At 36.3% G+C, this 21015-nt stretch overlaps 2 protein-coding genes across 2 annotated transcripts in view; both read left to right on the top strand.

The window, feature by feature from the left end:
• Positions 1–21015, top strand: part of LOC311288274 (polyunsaturated fatty acid 5-lipoxygenase-like) — a 135878-nt gene extending 114863 nt beyond the window's left edge. The window contains exons 12-14 of the mRNA XM_084405598.1: positions 18355–18455; positions 18564–18734; positions 20133–21015. Coding sequence (XP_084261724.1) covers positions 18355–18455; positions 18564–18734; positions 20133–20312 — 452 coding nt within the window. The 3' untranslated portion in view covers positions 20313–21015. The remainder of the gene's footprint in view (positions 1–18354; positions 18456–18563; positions 18735–20132) is intronic.
• On the top strand, positions 10530–17661 carry LOC311288422 (polyunsaturated fatty acid 5-lipoxygenase-like; the record flags this gene model as incomplete). The annotated part of the gene is made up of 12 exons (XM_084405841.1): positions 10530–10676; positions 11547–11745; positions 11938–12016; positions 13163–13276; positions 13411–13520; positions 13709–13881; positions 14042–14176; positions 14298–14501; positions 14664–14750; positions 15192–15403; positions 15490–15602; positions 17561–17661. 12 exons carry the CDS (start codon positions 10530–10532, stop codon positions 17659–17661), a joined length of 1674 nt encoding a protein of 557 aa, XP_084261967.1.

The raw sequence follows: 21015 nt of genomic DNA, 5'->3' as shown, positions 1-21015 counted from the left end.
AGTAAGCAAGAGCGTCCGAACAGTAGCTGAGCAGCTACTGTATAACTGCTCATAGTCTCAATCTATATTCCGTTAACTCTACATTGGCCAGCTCTAGTGTGCATCCTAGCAAAAGTGAATGACTGTAATTAGTTAAAAATGATTGTCAACAATGCTTTTCTTGAGCAATAATTTTTTTCTTTTTCTCATTTGGCAGACGCAGTGATGACCAACTTTCCTTCGGCGACTGAATGGGAAATAAAAAAATGCAATTTCTGGTCATTTTAAACAAGCACCAGGGAGAACAGGGGGTGGTGGTTATGGATATAAAGCTAATAATTAATTCTTAAAAATTTTAGTATCTTAAGTTGTTTTACATATTTTCCAATATTTTTGTTCATTTTTATGTTTGAATGTCTAAGGTGTTAATCTAATTGTTCTAAATAAATCCTTTATATTCAATTAGTTTGGATGGATTTTCATTTATGAGAACCTGTTATATTTGAGTGAAAAGAATCCTTATGCCTCATTTTGTTGTCTATTAGGCTACATGTATATATAGTGTAATTGATGACTAGTCTATTCTTGGGCTATGGTTAGACGTCTATTAGATTTTCACTGACAGCCCAAAATCAGCCTTGTTTTAGCCTAGACCCATATTGCCTGTCTATTAGATGTATATATGTAGTCGTTTAATAGCTGTCTAATTGATGACTAGTCTGTTCTTGGGCTACGGTTAGACGTCTATTAGATGTATATATGTAGTCATTCAATAGCTGTCTATTCTTGGGCTATGTTTAGACGTCTATTAGATTTTCACTGACAGCCCAAAATTAGCCTCGTTTTAGCCTAGACGTCTGGGCTGTGTTTTGACGGCTATTAGACGTCTATTAGACGCAAAATTGCTTGCTGGGCATACTGGTTTCGAACGGGTGTTTTGGGTGGACTATTATTATTCCTGGCCGGGTCTCCTTGTGCCCCTCCATCATCCACAGGAGACTTGTTTTTTTTTTTTTTTAAATAGCACACAATACTTATATTTATAAAATGACTTATTTACTTATTACCTAATTACTTACTTATATTTATAAAAAAAGATATATGTCAACACTAAATTAGCTATACGAAATGGCTACTAGAGACATTGTGTGGTTGTATTTTTTGTTCTTGTACGGTTCTCCATCACAGACACATCAGGTGCGTTCACTCCACGCCGAAATTAAGAAGATTTCAACTTGTAAAAATCATTTTTCTGGGCAGTTTTCAAGGATTTTGCTCAAATAGGCTAATCGGATCGCTTTTCAAGACGGCTATTGACAATCATATGAGCAGCTCCTTTATAATCGCACCCTCGGCTCTATATAAACGCGCGCATGAGAAACTTAGAAATTTAACTTGGGATTTTAAAATTGTGATTTCCAGCACCGATTGTCTGCTGTAAATAAACTAGTAGGCTATATGTTTAAATAAAACATATAATAATAATAATTATTATATCATATTTATTGTTTGATTATCTCCTGTTTAAAAAAAAATAGGGAAATGGGCGTGCTATAGTATCTTAGAATGGTTTTCTTTCTTGCATTTTTATCTCTCACAATGATGGATGTCAATTAAAATTGTGGATTGTTAATTAGTCAATGCATCCTCTTATTTTCAAGAGGTAAACATAAAGCTGCTTAGTTTGTGTTTAATGCTTGTAATTGTACATAATACAGTATTTAAAATTGTATTGCTTTTTTTCTCTTTCTTCATTTTGTTCTTAACAGCTCCCACTCACTGAGGTGAAGCCACATGCATGAAATATTGTTCTTGTAATCACTTTCTAGCATTTCAGTAATAAAAGTGTACATCTTTAAAATGCAAATACAGCGAAGTGCAAACGTTACCCTACGGGGCTCGGCTGTGGTCAAAAAGGATTTAAACAATTCATTTTAAATTGATCTCTTCTTGTAAAGTCAGTGATTGTGGATTCAGGTGGCAGTTAAATTACCTCACGACTTGTAAGAAATCATTGTTTGTGCAATTTTAGAGAAGAGTACAAATGCAAACATCTTGCTATTTATTTCTGCACTGATATACACTATACACTTGATTATGTAATATAATCATTAAACATTTTAATTGAATAATTGATTAAGTATTGTTTAATTATTCAATTAAAATGTGTAAGGATTATTCAATTCACTTTGATGGAATTTTATTATTAATTGAATTCCGTAAATCTAAAAAAAAAAAAGGCTTAATTTCTTTGAGTGTACAGGTTATACTCGAGCTGTATGAGCTTTAATAAATTCTGAAAAAAGTGCTTTATGGCGCAATAAAAAAAGAACATTTTCTAGAACATCTTTTTTTAAAGAGTGTAGTTCTGAAGAAGAAAAAACATGCAAATTCTTTAGAGATTTCTTGTGAAAACTAAATGAAACGTTAGAAAATATTTAGTGTGTAGGCTGGGTTATCTAGTGTCCTCATCTACAAGCCGTTAAATATTCATGGGAAAGGACACCTGAAAATGACAGTTTATGCCTTTCTACACAATAAATGACATTGCATTTTGCCTAATGCCTTTGTGTTTCTCTTGTAAGTCTAAATAGGTAGATTTTTTTCAGTAATACAACTGAAAAGTTTTAAGTTTCATACAAACGTACACCCACTACATGTATTTTATACTCTCAACAATCATGAAAATGCAACAAATAAATGAGAATAAATAAATAAATACATACAGAAATAACTGAATGAATGAAAAAAAAATTGTCCACCAAATCCTCACAGTTTAGAAACCTCCCTCTCAGTAAAATAATGTGCTCTTTCAATACAGAATATGTCTGCTGCGACCAAACCCACATTAATGTCACAGGAGGTGGAGAGTAGAGCCGGAATTGAACTTTATATAAAAGTGCTTCAGAATAAACTGAGGATCCAGAGTTTGTACATCTTTCATTCAGGCAAAATGTTGACCTACAAGGTGATTGTTCAGTAGACAGATTATTGCTGAGAAAACGAACAATGGAAATCCAGGGTCAACAATTGGTTCAACTGGTTCCCAGTGTTCTTCAGAATATCTGATTTTGTGTTCCTCAGAAGAAAAGAAGTCATACTGGTTTCCAGCGGGTGTGTAAATGATGACAAAATTCTCATGGTTGGGTGGACTATTATTATTCCTGGCCGGGTCTCCTTGTGTCCCTCCATCATCCATAGGAGACTCTTTTTTCCCCTTTTTTTTATAGCACACAATACTTATTTATGTTTATATACATTTATAAAATTACTTATTTACTTATTACATAATTACTTGTGTGTTTCCATCCAACGGCTTTAAAGCGAATAAAAACCTGTGCGTAATGACGTCACATGCTGTTTTGCGATCAAATTGACATTCAAGCAAACATTTGCGAACAAAGTTTTGCTAGACATAATGGATTGCGCCATCTTCCAACAAATGATCAATATTGCACAAGTTGTAATAGTGCTTAGAGTCCTGCACGGGTCCATTTTTGGAGACCCGCCCCCGCCCGTATACCCGCAAAGTTCAGCACCAGATCCGACCTGTCACCCGTGATAATATCAAAATTAAATCCGCACACGCCCAGACCCGTTAATATTTGGCCCGACCCGTGCCCGCGATAAATCACACACAAGCTAAAATCATTCCAATTAAAGTGCTTTATTTTTTATCTGCACCTCTCTCAACATCACAATATCCTCATGAATGGGCTAATGAGCGCTAAAGTGCGCTTTGTTTTGCACCATTCAAGTAGCCTAGGCTACCTCCAGTTCACGCACCGATGTCTCAATGTCCTGATTATATTGCCTGCTATATTTAGCTCTTGTTTATTAAATCCAGGAAATTGGTTGATGAAACATTTATTAAAATTAAGATACAATTAATACAAAACGAAATTCACTTGTCCACTTACATCTGTCTTGACACCCGCCATGTGTGCAAACCATAGACAGTATATAAGAGGTGCAAACAGAGCAGAAATACTGGGCGGAAATAAACTAAAACTTCTTCTTTTGTGGCGGGTTGCAACCATAAAATGACCTAAAACTTAATCGCAATCCATTATTTATTCGGCAAATAACGTTTCCATCAGCGTTTATGCATAAACCGTATCGATCAAGATAAAATCCGATGAGACCGACCGTATTTCATTTTAGTGGATATTCAAGAAATTCAATCGAATTTTACTGTTTCCATAATGCATTTTTCATTCGATATCACTTAACTCGGATAAAAACGTGTGGATGGAAACAGTAGTGTGTGGTTGTATTTTTTGTTCTTTTACGGTTCTCCCTCACAGACACATCAGGTGCGTTCACACCATGACGAAATTACCATAATTACAAGATTCCAACTTGTAAAAAAGAATTTTTCTGAGCAGTTTTCAAGGATTTTGCACAAATAATCGGATCACTTTTCAAGACGGCTATTGACAATCATATGAGCAGCTCATTTATAATCCCACCCTCGGCTCTATATAAACGTGCGCATGGGAAACTTGGAAATTTAACTTGGGAATTTAAAATTGGGATTTCCAGCACCGATTAGCATATGTTTAAATAAAAACAATAAATACACATGTAATATAATAGGCTAATTATTATTATTATATAATATTTATTATTTGATTATCTCCTGTTTAAAAAAAGGAAAATGGGCGTGCTAGTATCTTAGAATGGTTTTCTTTCTTGCATTTTTATCTCTCACAATGATGGATGTCAATTAAAAATTGTGGATTGTTAATTAGTCAATGCAGCCTCTTATTTTCAAGAGGTATAAAGCTGCTTGGTTTATGTGTGTTTAATGCTTGTAATTGTACATAATAGGCTAAAATATTTAAAATTGTATTGCTTTTTTTCTCTTTCTTCATTTTGTTCTTAACAGCTCCCACTCGCGGAGGTGAAGCCACATGCATGAAATATTGTTCTTGTAATTACTTTCCAGCATTTCAGTAATAAAAGTGTACATCTTTAAAATGCAAATTACAGCGTAGTGCAAACGTTACCCTACGGGGCTCGGCTGTGGTCAAAAAGGATTTAAACAATTCATTTTGAATTGATCTCTTCTTGTAAAGTCAGTAATTGTGGATTCAAAACTGCTACTGGAGATCTTTAAAACGCAGTGCAGCTGCACAGCATACACAGATGAACGGCGAGAGCGGCCATTGGCTGTGCTGCGGCAACTGCACGAACCTATGGCGAGGCCGCGGCTCAGACGCGCGAACCAATCAGGGCACTTCGCGCCCTGGCACAAGAGCCATCCAGAATGGGCGTGGCCTACGACTATAAAAGCGCCCATTCTCCGCCTAGCTAGAACGGTTTAATGGTTTAACGGTTTAGGTTTAATCGACTGAAGCGATCCCCTGATCAAAGCACAAAAGCAGGACGGGTTACGCAATACTCGTTCCCGATCTCAGGGAACCGATGTTAGGCTACGTTAGTAACTGAGACGTTCCCTTTCGAGAGGTCCAATCCAATCCAACGTTAGGCTATTTGTTAAGCACTTTAAAACAACCAAAGTTGACCAAAGTGCTGTACAGGAAAATAAATAAATCATAAATAAAAAACATAACAGCTCACATGAGGCGCAAAATTAGGCCTACATATAAAATACAATAAAATGAAACGACATAAACAAAAGTACAAATAATAACCACGCATTAAAAGCAATCAAAATAAGAAATTAAATCAAGTAAATAAAATCAAGTCAAGTCAAGTCATCTTCATATAGCGCTTTAAACAATGTAGATTGTTTCAAAGCAGCTTTACAGAGATAAATGTATAATTTAAGGTAACAGAGATTGTTTTGGCTTTATAGCTGTTCTTTAATAAAGTTATTTTCCAGCTGAAGTTAGTTTTGATTGATTCGCTTCCGTCACAATGATCATTTGTTATTAAATTAGGGGCCGCTAGACGACACCATTATCTCTACACAGACTTTAAGAAGAAAAAACATGCAAATTCTTTAGAGATTTCTTGTGAAAACTAAATGAAAGGTAAGAAAATATGTTTGTGTGTAGGCTGGGTTATCTGTTCTCCTCATCTACAAGCCTCTATGTTAAAATCTGCATGGGAAAGGACACCTGAAAATGACAGTTTATGCCTTTCTATTACACAATAAATTGCATTGCATCGTTGCCTAACACCTTTGTGTTTCTCTTGTAAGTCTAGGTAGAATTATTCAGAAATACAACTGAAAAGTTTTCAGTTTAGTACAAACGTACACCCACTGTGTGTCATTTATACTTGCAACAATCATGAAAATGCAAAAAAAAAAAAAAAAAGTATAATAATAATAATAATTAAAAAAAATATAGTGAAAGTCCTGTTGAATTGGGTTACTTGATTGAAACATGTTATTTCAAAATGAAAACATCAAGTTAATTCAAAGAGTAAGAGTTTCAAGACAATTTAAAATGAAGCAATCACATTTGAACCAGAAGCCAATACGCAACAATAGCTAAACACATTAATACATTTTGCCTTTTTTTTTTAGAATATAAACTCGTTTTTATGGCAACCATTTAATGGGTTGCACCAATAAGGATTAATCTGAACTCTAGATTTAATCAAGGTTTATCTAATAATTCTGTTGTACCAAACTTTAAACCTTGTTTAAAAATAAGCAGGTTTATGTCATTTTTATCCTGGATTAACTTTAAACCAGTTCCTCCAGAACGTTAAACTCAGATTTAAATCTTATTAGGGATTGACCTTGTTAATATATGTTTAAAAATTAAGAGGTGCAAAACAACTAAACTTAAAATAAAGCCCAAATCAACAAATAGCTTGGCTTTCAATTCATGGGGCTACAATTAATTTCTTATACAATAACCTATTACATTATGTGAAAAATCATTATTAGGCTACTTTGGAAAATCGTTATTACATCATTAGCTCAAGATTTTATTACATTTTGACAAAATTATTACATTATAAACATTTTATTACATTAATAGTGTAATACCAATTACAGTAACAGTTTCAAGTCAATTTAACATGAAGCAATCACATTTGGACCAGAAACCAATATGCAACAATAGCTAAATATATTAATACATTTAGCCTTTTTTTAGACTATAAACAAGTTTTTATAAAAACAAAGCAATACAATTTTAAAATATGTATTATAATATATAAACATTACAAAATATAAGCAGCTTTATGTTTACCTCGTGTAAAAAAAGAGGCTGCATTAACAAATTTCTGCTCATGCTTATTAATATAATATTTATTAGTAGTAGTAGTAGTTATTTATCTCAGATTCTCTGAACTGTTAAACAATGCTCTATATTTAAATACAATAAAGAAAAACATGATATACGCTTTTTGGGGTCCATTTTAAAGGGATAGTTCGTTCAAAAATAAAAATTCTGTCGCCCCATGTTGTATATGACTCATTCTTCCATGGGACATAATCCAGAAACCAACAATGGAAGTCAAGAGGCAACAGTATCGGTTCTACTGGTTCCAGTGTTCTTCATAATATCTAATTTTGTGTTCCACAGAAGAAGTCATACTGGTTTCCAGCGGGTGTGTAAATGATGACAGAATTCTCATGGTTGGGTGGACTATTATTATTCCTGGCCGGGTCTCCTTGTGTCCCTCCATCATCCACAGGAGACTTTTTATTTTATTTTATATAACCGACTTTTATTTTATATATAGCACACAATACTTATTTATATTTAAATATATTTATAAAATTACTTATTTACTGATTACTTAATTACTTATATTTATAATAAAATATATAGCAACGCTAAATTAGCTACAAGAATTATAGAGACATTGTGTGGTTGTGTTTTTCTGTGCAGTTCTGCCTCACTCAGCACCTGAGGTGCGTTCACGCTAAGCCGAAATTACCCTATAATTACAAGATTCCAACTTGCCAAAATCATTCATGCCCTCATCCACATCCTTTCTGGGCAGTTTTCAAGGATTTTGCAGACAATCGGATCGCTTTTCAAGACGGCTATTGACAATCATATGAGCAGCTCCTGTATAATCGCGCCCTCGGCTCTATATAAACGCGCGCATGGGACACTTGGAAATTTAACTTGGAATTTTAAAATTGTGATTTCCAGCATCGATTGTCTGCTGTAAATAAACTAGCATATGTTTAAATAAAAACAATAAATTAATATGTAACATAATAATAATAATTATATTTATTATTTGATTATCTTCTGTTTATAAAATAGGAAAATGGGTGTGCTGTAGTATTAGGCTATATCTTAGAATGGTTTTCTTTCTTGCATCTTATCTCTCACAATGATGGATGTCAATTAAAAATTGTGGATTGTTAATTAGTCAATGCAAACTCTTATTTTCAAGAGCAACATAAAGCTGCTTGGTTTATGTGTGTTTAATGGCTATATATTAGCCTACAATATTTCAAATTGTATTGCTTTTTTTCCTCTTTCTTCATTTTGTTCTTAACAGCTCAAACTCGCTGAGGTGGAGCCACATGAAATATTGTTCTCGTAATTACTTTCCAGCATTTCAGTAATAAAAGTGTACATCTTTAAAATGCGAAGTGCAAAAGTTACCCTAGGGTTTGGCAGTGGTCAAAAAGGATTTAAACAGTGCATTTTGAATTAATCTATTCTTGTAAACTCAGTGATTGTGGATTCAGGTGGCAATTCAATTACCTCATGATTTTTGTGTTTGACAAAAAAAAAAAAATAATAAATAAATAAAATCATCGACTAACTCCTGTAATTGCTGAAAATACCCCACGACCCCTTGAGAAACAATTAGGCCATTATCCGAAATCACACTGACTGATCAATATCCAAAACCAACTCGATTTCCGTCATCGTATAAATTGTATTAGCCTACTTTTGTTTCGAATTGTTTGTCTGTTTTTGTTCTTGTAAGAGGTCATTGAATGTGCAATTTTAGAGAAGAGTTCAAATGCAAACATCTCGCCATTTATTTCTGCAGTAATGTCATAGGCCTAAGCATTTCAATTAATAGTAAAATTCCATTATATTGAATTGAATTGAATAATCATTACACATTTTAATTGAATAATTGGTTGAGTATGGTTCAATTATTCAATTAAAATGTGTAAGCTTTAAATCTAAAAAAAGGCTTAATTTATTTGTGTGTACAGGTTATACTCGAGCTGTATTGAGCTTTGATAAATTCTGAAAAAGTGCTTTATGGTGCAAAAAAAGTGAATCTATGGCACCAGCTGAAGAACGTTTTCTAGAACCTCTTTTTTTAGTGTAGTTCTCAAAAGATTCTTTAGAAATTTATTGTGAAAACTAAATGAAAGGTTAAAATATGTAGTGTGTGGGGTGGTGTCCTCATCTACAAGCCTCTAGGCTATAAAATCTTCATGGGAAATGACAGTTGTGACAGTTTATGCCTTTCCATTACACAATATATGACAATGCATTTTTGCCTATCACCTTTGTGTTTCTCTTGTAAGTCTATATTTTTTCTTCAGAAATACAACTGAAAAGTTTTCAGTTTCGTACAAACTTACACACACTATGTGTCATTCATACTTGCAACAATCATGAAAATGCAATTAAGAAATAAGAATAAATAAATAAATACATGTAAGCAATAAGCACGGCTGAAGGGCGATGCCATTACAGGCATTAAATTACGATGTTTTGATGACTGCTTATTACTTATAAACTGCAGAAAGCAGGACATGACAGTAATAAATAAATTCAGAACCAAAAGAACATATTATCCCCCCATGATGACTAATAAATTATATATATTAGTCCCCACTCTTTCAATTCTACCAGAAATAATAACCTCACCTTCTTGCTCTTGCACTCAGGAGCATCAAGAGGATTTTTTAAAAACTTAATCAAACTGAGCTTATAGATGTATTAATTAAAGAAAAAAGTATTAAATGCAGTTTGAAAATATAAGCCTATTTATATTTATCTACATGTTTAACATGTAGAAAAATCAATAAATACATATAATTAACACTAACCTTTAAAATCATTGGCTTATCATTAATGTTTCACTCGTTGGTAATATTTAACACTTGCCGAGCTTCTGATTAAATTTAGCTATAAAGAGCGCTAATGACTTTGATAAGTCCCATCTGGATTTATTATCAGTAAATTAAAAATTGAAAAGGTCATTCTTTGTCATTTACTTTGTGGAGGGCATTTTAAATGTATTATATCCAAATTAAATTAAAATATTATATACACTCTTATATTACTCTTCACTTTTATATTACATTATATATTAGTTAATGATATTTTTATATCAATGATATTATTTGGGAGGCAAATTTAGTAATTGTAATTGTAAAAGCTTATCAGAGAAAGGGGATTGACTGTACCAGGAATACCTCTACATACCTGTCTCTTCTGTAAGTTCAGACACTTGATCACATATGCAGGTATGCACATGACATTTTAGAGTGATAGACCAAACCCACATTATAATGTCACAGGAGGTGGAGATTAGCGCCGGAAGTGAACTTCATATAAAGGTGCTTAAGAATAGTTAGAGTTTGTACATAGAAGAGTTTGTACATCTTTCATTCAGGCAAAATGTTGACCTACAAGGTGACTGTATCTACTGGTGTAGAGGTGAGGGCTGAGGAAACGAACAGCATTTACCTGACGCTGATAAACTCAAAGGATCAGAGCAGTGACAGAGTCCTGGTCAACAAATCCTTCTTTGCTGGTTTTAAAAGGGTAAGGACCTTAAAGACTTAATTATTTTTATTTTAAGTAATTTCTTTATTTCTATTATGATATTATATATATTATGATTTGATATATATATATTTATGGGTCAATGGCATGGTGTGCATATTTTTGTATTCAAGTGCATTATTTCCTTTTAAAATAATTTGATAAATTGAATTCATGACATATATCACTTTATTCTATAAAACCGATTTAGTTTTAATTCATTTTAGTACATTTAAATAATACATATTTTTTTGTTTTGTTATCTTTAACCCTGTCAGGTGGTGCAACTGTCTGCACAAATGAACAGTAAACTATTTAAAATGGTGTATTAATAATAAAAAATCGAAAAGCTAAATACTATGGCTTTATTTTAGGTTTGAAACCTAAAATAATTTTATTTTTTTTAAATATCAGTAGTTTTAAAGCTGTTGAGATCATTGAAAAACTTTTGTCCAGCAATCAGTATATTCTCAAATGTCAGGGTGACACAACTGAAAAAAAAATAATATATATATATATATACATATACACTGTCAGCAGGAAGTGTGTCATTAACACAAAATAATTATAAGTTTATGTCTTATTTTAAATAGTTACATATGTGCCCATCGTACTTTGGCCTGTCTTCAGCTATATTTGATTTTGTTTTCTTATTAACCATTTTTCTGTTAAAAGCTAGGATACACAAATGTAGAGAAATAAAAACTGCATCTGGTGAGATAAAATTTGGGCATCCTGATCACATATATCCCAGTGCACATAATCAGGGAATTTAATTAGGATGAATCCCTCTTCACCAAAGCCTGTGGAGAGATGTTTCTTGTTTATTTGTTTCCCATACAATGTGTCTAATAAAAGTTGTCATTAAAGGAGATCTCCCTTGACATCAGTGTGGATAAGGACTTTGGAGACGTTGTCTTGGTGAAACTTAAAAAGGAGGAACACATAGTCAATAAAACTTGGTATTGTGAGCATATCACAGTGAAAACTCCCTCTGAAAAATGCTTCGAGTTCCCCTGTCAGTGCTGGTTAGAAGACGAAAAGGCAGTGTTTATCCGAGAAGGCACTGGTACGTGCATTATCGCTTTTGTTCATTATCCAGTTTTAAATGAAGCATTATTATTATCATTATTACTATTGTTATTTTTATTATTTTAAAAAAAAGATTATTCAGTTGTTCAGTTTTTATTTGAATTATGTCTTAAATGCTGTCCTTTCTATGTGTAAAATGTGTGCTATGTATTTCTTTGTGTTCATTTAGCTGGATTGCCTCAGGATGACCCTGTATTTCTTAAAGAGAAAAGACAAGAGGAACTGAAATCTAGACAGGACAAATTCAGGTTTAAAGAAACAATTACATTCTTGAACAATATTCATTTGTTGCAGTTTTTTTCTTTTATTACTCCCGATTCAGGTCAATGTGCTTGACACACTAATATTGTAAATACATTGGACATATACATTACAATGTCATTTACACAGGCCCGTAGCAACAAATTGTAAAAGTGTGTGTGTGGGGGGGGGGTATATTATATTATAGCAATAGTTATAATTTCACATTATAACCATTTGCACTATTTTAAATATATATTTTAAGTTAATAACATTTTTCATTGGATACATTCTTACTTACATTTACATTTATTCATTTAGCTGACGCTTTTATCCAAAGCGACTTACAATTGCTATATATATGTCAGAGGTCGCACGCCTCTGGAGCAACTAGGGGTTAAGTGTCTTGCTCAGGGACACATTGGTGTTTCACAGTGGATTCGAACCCGGGTCTCTCACACCAAAGGCATGTGTCTTATCCATTGCGCCACACCACCCCCCTTTTACTCTTTTACTCTAGTAATTATTTGGGTTATTTGCAGTGGCCCAGTACAATACAATGAAACATTAGCACAATGGAATCAAAATAGACGATAAAGTCTAATAGGCGCGTAATCCTCTGGTGCTCCTCGTGTGGCCAAGTGGGTCAAGTTATGAAGAAAAAGATGCGTCTTCAGTAGTTTCTTGAAAATGGCTAAATACTCGGCAGAGAGGAGTGATGTGCGCTCTCTTCGGCTTGATAAAGAACAGTTGCAGAGGTTTGACAGTGTGTGCTGGAAGGCCTGCCAAGAGCCAGTCTGGAAAGAACAAGCGCTTAGACAAGGAGTTGTGATGAAGAAATGCCAAAAAGGATCAAAATAACTAATTACTAGTTAACTAGTTTATTAAATAACTCAGTGCTACATAAACAGTAGTGTGCTGCGCACAAACAAAACCGGACAATAAGGAACAGAAAACAGAGATCATATACAAATAATAATGAACTAAAAGAGTAACAGGTGTGATGATATAATCAGTGTCATGCATAGAAGCAAAGGAAACAGGAAACTGACGCTAAACAAACTAAAAGTCCATGAAAGTCAAACTAACCAAACATAACAGTGTACATGACAGTGGAACTGTACAAGTTAATGTTGTCATTTTTCTCCTTGAAGGTGGACTGAGTGGCGCCCAGACTTCCCTAAGAGCATAGAGGGCAAAACACTTCCTATAGAAGTTCAGTTTGATTGGGGAAAAACAATAGACTTTTATGGGAATTTGGTGAAAGTGTAAGTTTTGGGGGAATGTGTCGTGGCCACAGTCCTTGTTGATTTTATACTGAATTTTTACTCCATTTTCCAGAATAAAAAATCTTGCAAATAATGTTCATGTCTATAATTATACAGTATACCCTCTGTTTCAGGACTGTGGAATCACTTCGTGAAAAATTTAAAGAATACGTTCATTCCTGGAAAGGCATGAAATTCTTTGAAAAGATATTGGAAGATTTTAATATCAAGAACACTCTACTAGGTTTGGATTATTTCGTCTTTTATTAAGAATGTTTGTTTGTTTGTTTTTTGTTTGTTTCTTCATTTAAACAAAATCTATATATCCAAAAACACAATTGTTGTGAGAAACCAACAATGAAGAGGCACTTTTTTTCATACATGTAAAGCCTTTGACAGTTGACTGAATTTTCCCCTTTGAAATCTGGACAGAGAAACTGATGCAAGACTGGAGCGAGGATTACATGTTCGGCTATCAGTTTTTGAATGGCTGCAATCCTGTCATGATCAGGAAGATCATAAATATTCCAGACAAATTTCCAGTCACACATGAGATGGTGAAGGGCTTTCTGGAGAGAGGTGTCACTCTACAAGAGGAATTAAAGGTCAGAAACATTAAGAAATAAATCCCTTGAACAGTTGGTCTGTAATCAAATCCATGGCTTGTATCATATAATTTCACATAATTCACATAATTAATAAGTATTAGTAATTATAATAATTATTAATTAGTTCTAAACTTTGCACCTGTATACACGTTTACAGGCAGGAAACATCTACATAGTGGATTATGAAATACTGAAGGGAGTGCCAACATCCAGCGATCTGCTCTTTTTGACTGCACCCATCTGCCTGCTGTACAAGAACAGATCGGACCAGATTGTGCCAATTGCCATTCAGGTATCTGTCACATATAGAGTTAGTATCAAATGAAAACATAAATTAAAAATATAAGTGCTTTTTCTGTGAATCTACTCACGAAGTAAAAATGTTCTGCTTGGCTTTATTATTCCTGAATCAGCTCAGTCAAAACCCTGAGGAAAAGAAACCAATCTTTCTCCCAAGTGATAATAAATATGATTGGATGCTTGCCAAGATGTGGGTGAAATCTGCCGACTTCATTGTACACCAGTTGGTCACGCACCTTCTCAAGACACATCTGATATCAGAGGTTTTTGAAATGGCTGTGTACAGACAGCTCCCTGCAGTCCATCCTGTATACAAGGTACCTGTCATTCAATATCCAGTCATGATATTTAGATATAATGTTAAACAAAACCCCCCAGGGCAGGACACTGAAAGCACAGTTCTTCTTTCAGGTTATGCTTTTTAAATACATTTTTATGATTTAATGCACATGTTAAAATACATCATTTGATTTTTACAGTTGCTGAAACCTCATGTTCGTTTCACAATTGCAATCAATGCAGCGGCCCGTGGAAGCCTCATCAATGATGACGGGATTATCAGCAAGGTAGCTTCACCTAATTTAATATATCCACACATAAACAGCATCTTGCTAGGATCCAAAGCAATTCTATTCAAATTGGATTATTTTGTCTTTGTTTGTCAAGCCATAATTTCTGTCCATGATATAGTATTAAAGACGCACACAGTGTTAACAAATCTTAATCATGACAGGCCTGAGCCATTACCTGACTTTTTGTCTTGTGATATTCTGTCTTTTTGCTGAATGCTCTTACTTCTATTTCATAGGCTACAGTGTATTTAGTTAACTGGTGTTTGCTTAAACCGACAGATCTAAGTAGTTCCTACATTTTTTCCTAATTTAATGCAAAAAAAAAAACACCAGAATAAAACTTCACCCATAATCCCCTAGATGGTCACTTGAGTAGGCTAAATAAGTGCTGAAAATATTGAGGCAAAAGATTAACTGAATTCTTGGTATCCAAAGATTACTAGCATCAATGGAGATGGGATAACTAAAGTGATTCAAAGTTCAATGGAGACTTTAACCTACAAGTCCCTGTGCTTCCCTGAGACCATAGAAGATCGAGGAATGAAAGATGTGCCCAAGTACTATTATAGAGATGATGGCAAGATGATCTGGATGCAATACACAGGTAACTGTAGCAACAGTTCAGATCCTGTACTACTAGTGCAAAAGTACAAACTAGTTCACATACACTCCAATGAACATTTTTGGCATCCAGAGTTATTTTTATTAATTTGTCATCTTGATCTTCCTGTAGTTATGTTTCTGCTGTGGTCGAGATCTACTATGAGAGCGATGAGACCGTTAAAAGTGATGGAGAGATTCAAGGCTTTGTTAAGGATGTTTCCTTTGGCATGAATAATTCTGACAGTGAGTACAGGTTTAATTAATCAAACGCCCTATTGACACCTGATATTAAGAGGTTTAGGTCGATCGGAACATAAGTGGACGACACTAAATACATGTGTAAACGGTCTAAAGCTTTTTCATTTTTTAACCACTTTGAGAGTTAGTCGTAAACACATTAGACCGGATTGCTTTCGTAGTGTAAACGTTCATGTGGTCAAATGTGTTCAAACAGCCACAAAAGACGCAGTCACCTAGAGTCAGTCACGTTTACCGTTATGTCAGAAATGAACTAATGAATAGGGATCCGTACCACAATGCCACATTTGCTGTCCCTTTCAGCGCCTAATTTCCCCGCACCTGTAGGGGTAAAGAACCTAGCCCTGATCTAGCACAGGGGCTGACCTAACCGTGATCTAGCACTGGGGCTGACCTAGCCGTGATCTAGCACAGGGGCTGACCTAGCCGTGATCTAGCACAGGGGCTGACCTAGCCGTGATCTAGCACAGGGGCTGACCTAGCCGTGATCTAGCACAGGGGCTGACCTAGCCGTGATCTAGCACAGGGGCTGACCTAGCCGTGATCTAGCACAGGGGCTGACCTAACCGTGATCTAGCACAGGGGCTGACCTAGCCGTGATCTAGCACAGGGGCTGACCTAACCGTGATCTAGCACAGGGGCTGACCTAGCCGTGATCTAGCACAGGGGCTGACCTAGCCGTGATCTAGCACAGGGGCTGACCTAGCCGTGATCTAGCACAGGGGCTGACCTAACCGTGATCTAGCACTGGGGCTGACCTAGCCCTGATCTAGCACTGGGGCTGACCTAACCGTGATCTAGCACTGGGGCTGACCTAACCGTGATCTAGCACTGGGGCTGACCTAACCGTGATCTAGCACTGGGGCTGACCTAGCCCTGATCTAGCACAGGGGCTGACCTAACCGTGATCTAGCACAGGGGCTGACCTAACCGTGATCTAGCACTGGGGCTGATCTAGCCCTGATCTAGCACAGGGGCTGACCTAACCGTGATCTAGCACTGGGGCTGACCTAGCCGTGATCTAGCACAGGGGCTGACCTAGCCGTGATCTAGCACAGGGGCTGACCTAGCCGTGATCTAGCACAGGGGCTGACCTAGCCGTGATCTAGCACAGGGGCTGACCTAACCGTGATCTAGCACTGGGGCTGACCTAGCCGTGATCTAGCACAGGGGCTGACCTAGCCGTGATCTAGCACTGGGGCTGACCTAGCCGTGATCTAGCACAGGGGCTGACCTAGCCGTGATCTAGCACAGGGGCTGACCTAGCCGTGATCTAGCACAGGGGCTGACCTAGCCGTGATCTAGCACTGGGGCTGACCTAGCCCTGATCTAGCACAGGGGCTGACCTAACCGTGATCTAGCACTGGGGCTGACCTAGCCCTGATCTAGCACAGGGGCTGACCTAGCCGTGATCTAGCACAGGGGCTGACCTAGCCGTGATCTAGCACAGGGGCTGACCTAGCCGTGATCTAGCACAGGGGCTGACCTAGCCGTGATCTAGCACTGGGGCTGACCTAGCCGTGATCTAGCACAGGGGCTGACCTAACCGTGATCTAGCACTGGGGCTGATCTAGCCGTGATCTAGCACAGGGGCTGACCTAGCCGTGATCTAGCACAGGGGCTGACCTAGCCGTGATTTAGCACAGGGGCTGACCTAGCCGTGATCTAGCACTGGGGCTGACCTAGCCCTGATCTAGCACAGGGGCTGACCTAACCGTGATCTAGCACTGGGGCTGACCTAGCCCTGATCTAGCACAGGGGCTGACCTAACCGTGATCTAGCACAGGGGCTGACCTAGCCCTGATCTAACACAGGGGCTGACCTAGCCCTGATCTAGCACTGGGGCTGACCTAGCCCTGATCTAGCACAGGGGCACAGAGCTAACATAGATGGGTAGATCACCGGTGAAAATAGATCAATTATATTCTCTGCGTCCCATCCAGAGACCACACGTGGAGGTTCCAGAGGTCTGGACGTGGTGCCATTAAGTGCCCCGTCTCTGAGAAAGCAGGTTTTTCTTCAGAGGACTCCACCAGGAGCATGAGTTCTGGGAACCAGGTCTGGTTGAGCCAGTATGGTGCAACCAACAAGACCTGGTCCTCGTCCTCTCTGACCTTGCACAGTGTCAGTGCGATTAGGCTCACTGGGGGAAGTTACGTAGGCCATGAGGCCAGCTGTGTGCCAGTGCATCTGTGCCGAGGGTCCTCTCAGTCAGGGAGTAAAACAGTTGGCAGTGGGAATTGTCCGCACAGGCAAACAGGTCTACTTGTGCAATTCCGAAGCGACTCTAAATCAGCTGGACCACCTGGGGGTAAAGTCTTCATTCTCCCAAGAGCGTGGGCTGTCCTAAGAGCTCAAGGGCTATACGATTGCGCTCGCCCGGGATGTGAATGGACGCTAAGCGACTTGAGATGCTTCTGATTCCAGACGAGGAGATGGCGGACGAATTTTGGCATGCGCTAAATCGTAGACCACACTCTCGGTTGATGAATGCAATGCAAAGGCATTCATTTTCAACACAAACAGGTCACCTGCCTGTTGTTCATTTCTTACTCTCGGCGGATGTTCATTTCTTACTCTCTGAAAAATGGTCGCTTATTTATTGTATAAATTAGGAGCGTTTAAAAAAAATGCTAATGTGATAATTTGTTGTAATGGTATTGTTTACTTAGCGCAATAATCTATTTGTTGTAAAAAGTGTGAGCACAAGTTAAATGCAAACTGCCATTGTTTCCAGAGTTTCCAGAGTCTCTAGAAACTCGAGAGGAGTTAGTCAAGTACCTGACCGTTGTGATATTCAACGCTTCAGCACAACATGCTGCTGTCAACTTTGGACAGGTGAGATTACACACTACATTGCACACAACAAGAGCATTAAAAATTGCTTGGCACAATTCTGGATAATATCTATAAGCTAATATCTGTGAGTAAACTTTTATGTTCCAGTTTGACTGTTACGGCTGGATCCCCAACAGTCCTTCCACCATGTGCATGCCACCTCCCGATCAGAAGGGCAAAGTGGAAATGGATTATATCATAAAGAGTCTGCCTGACCATGAATGTACCTACAAGGTTCTAGGAATATCTTGGGCCCTCACTCAGTTCCAGGAGAACGAGGTTTGATGTCTTATTTGAATATACTTTCCACTTGAAATTGTAGAGAACATTGCAGCAGTCTAGTCTAAATCAATGTGAAAAAGAATGAACATGTTACTAGCTAAGGGTACAGAGCATCAAGGTTTGAGTTAAAAAAAAAAGAGCCCAAAGATTTTTTTATGTAGGCTCAAATACATTTTAATTATTCTTATTGTTGTAGATTGTTTGCTTGCTAAAGTGTATGTGTTCTGCTGCACTGTCAACACAATATTTTCAGTCAGGTAGAGCAATTAATTTACCTGATCCTTTGCTGAGTCCCACATTAAAAACATCATCATGTTTGGGGAGTAACATAAAATGTATCTATTTATTTAAGGCTGTTCATATTTAAAATACCATATATTAGGAGCTTAGCGCAAAAACTGAGAATGAAACTTCTACTAATACACTATATATTGCTGCTGCTACGGTCAAAACAGTGCTGAATAAGTAATCTAAAGTATTAAAATGATGTTACTTTCCTTGAGTAAACTAACAGAATATGTTACAAATTATATTTTACGCAATGTATTCTGCAGTGAAATACATTTCTTCCAATCCTAACAGGCAAGCTTTGGCTCTTCTCTAATGGTAGTCAATGGAGTCCCTTTGTGTTTGTACAGTTTTAAACTAAATGATCTAAAAGCTATAGAAGAGATAATTTATCTTTTTTTTCTGGAGCATGTAGTGACACAATTAATTTATGTTTTGATTAAGGTTACAGACGGGATAGTAAGAAAACAGTTCCCAGTATTGTGATTATGTAGTGGTAAAGTTCTGTTCACTTACACTAATGTTATCAGCTCTCTGACACAAAATTTCCACCTTCAACTTAAAAACTTAGTAAAGTCAAAAATAAAATTGTCTGTACAAGTCATATCAACTCATTATTTTAAATCTTGATTTACACATTTTAGCTGAATCTTGTACAATTTATACAATAAAGCTTAAATTGGTTAAATTATTTCGATAAGTTAAAGTTAAATTATAATCATATAATTTTTTTACAATGCAGTAGTCAGATTCTCTATGTTCAGCTGAATGTAAAAAGCATTTGCACTGATTCTGATCTCTGCTGATCTGAAGTTCTTAATCATGTTACCGCATTATTTTACAAGTTCTTTAAAGAAACAAGGCAAATAAAAATGCTTTGGAATGTGTTCTAAGAATAATATCATTCAGTTTTCTACATTTCTTTAAAATGGTGCTATTAATAAAAATCGTTTATAAAGTTGCAAACTATTATAAAGTTTGTTTTATAAGCTTGTCTGAGTGATTGACAGTAACCAAGGGGGCGGAGCTTAGAGAAGGGTCAGTTTACCTTGTAAAAAGAAAGAAAGATGTTGTTCTGCTTTCTGAAGAGCTTACTTTTCCCCCCAGCTGTACTTGGGCATGTATCCAGAAACGTGCTTCACAGAGCAACCAGTGAAGGAAGCCATAAAGACTTTCCGCAAGAAACTAGATGAGGTGACCAACATCATCAAGAGCCGGAATGAGGAATTACCAATTGCTTATGGTTATTTGTCCCCAGACAAAATCCCCAACAGTGTTGCAATTTGAGAAAATATTTTGCCAGGCGTATAGTGTTAACAGCTAATGTGTGCTTGACATAGAAAAGGAGAAGAACAGCTCTATTTAAAATATTAAGTATTGTAAAACACAGAGCATTCTGCCTTTTGAGGCGATTTATAGAAATGATGTTAGATTAACGCTTCTTGTATTTGACTGTTAAAGGGAAGTAAGGGATATTACTTTGTAATGCCATCTGTGCACGTATGTATCTTTTCTGAGGGGTGATTGTCTGGTTTACGCCAGGAAAGCAGAACAGTTTATTTGACTATATGCTTTAAAGAGCTAAACTTGTGTTATAATCCAATTATTATTGTTTATCTTTTTTATTATTTTCTTTTTTCATATAAACTTGCATATTCATATATCCATACTGTGGTAATCATTTAATTCATTTGATTCATTAATTCAAATTCTTTATTACTCAGATGATCTATTGTTTGTAGTCTATAGTCTATTAAATAATAATGTGACTTATTTTTGACCTTACAGTTATATTGAGATCTTAAATCTATATTGATTTTGCGCTGATTGCGCAACTGTTTTCTTTTTTCATCATAACAAAAGCAATTTCCCCCTGTTCTTTGCCATTTTATAAATGTTACTGTGTTTACTGTAGCTCTAGCAGTGAATTTTGCTAGGCCATATATTCATTCATTAATTTGTTTGTTTCTGTTCAGCTAGAGTTCAAATA

The sequence above is a fragment of the Rutilus rutilus genome, assembly GCF_951802725.1.
Source record: "Rutilus rutilus genome assembly, chromosome: 3".
Lineage (NCBI taxonomy): Eukaryota > Metazoa > Chordata > Actinopteri > Cypriniformes > Leuciscidae > Rutilus > Rutilus rutilus.
The sequence above is the reverse complement of the archived record's forward strand: the minus strand, read 5'-3'. Positions and strand labels throughout refer to the sequence as shown.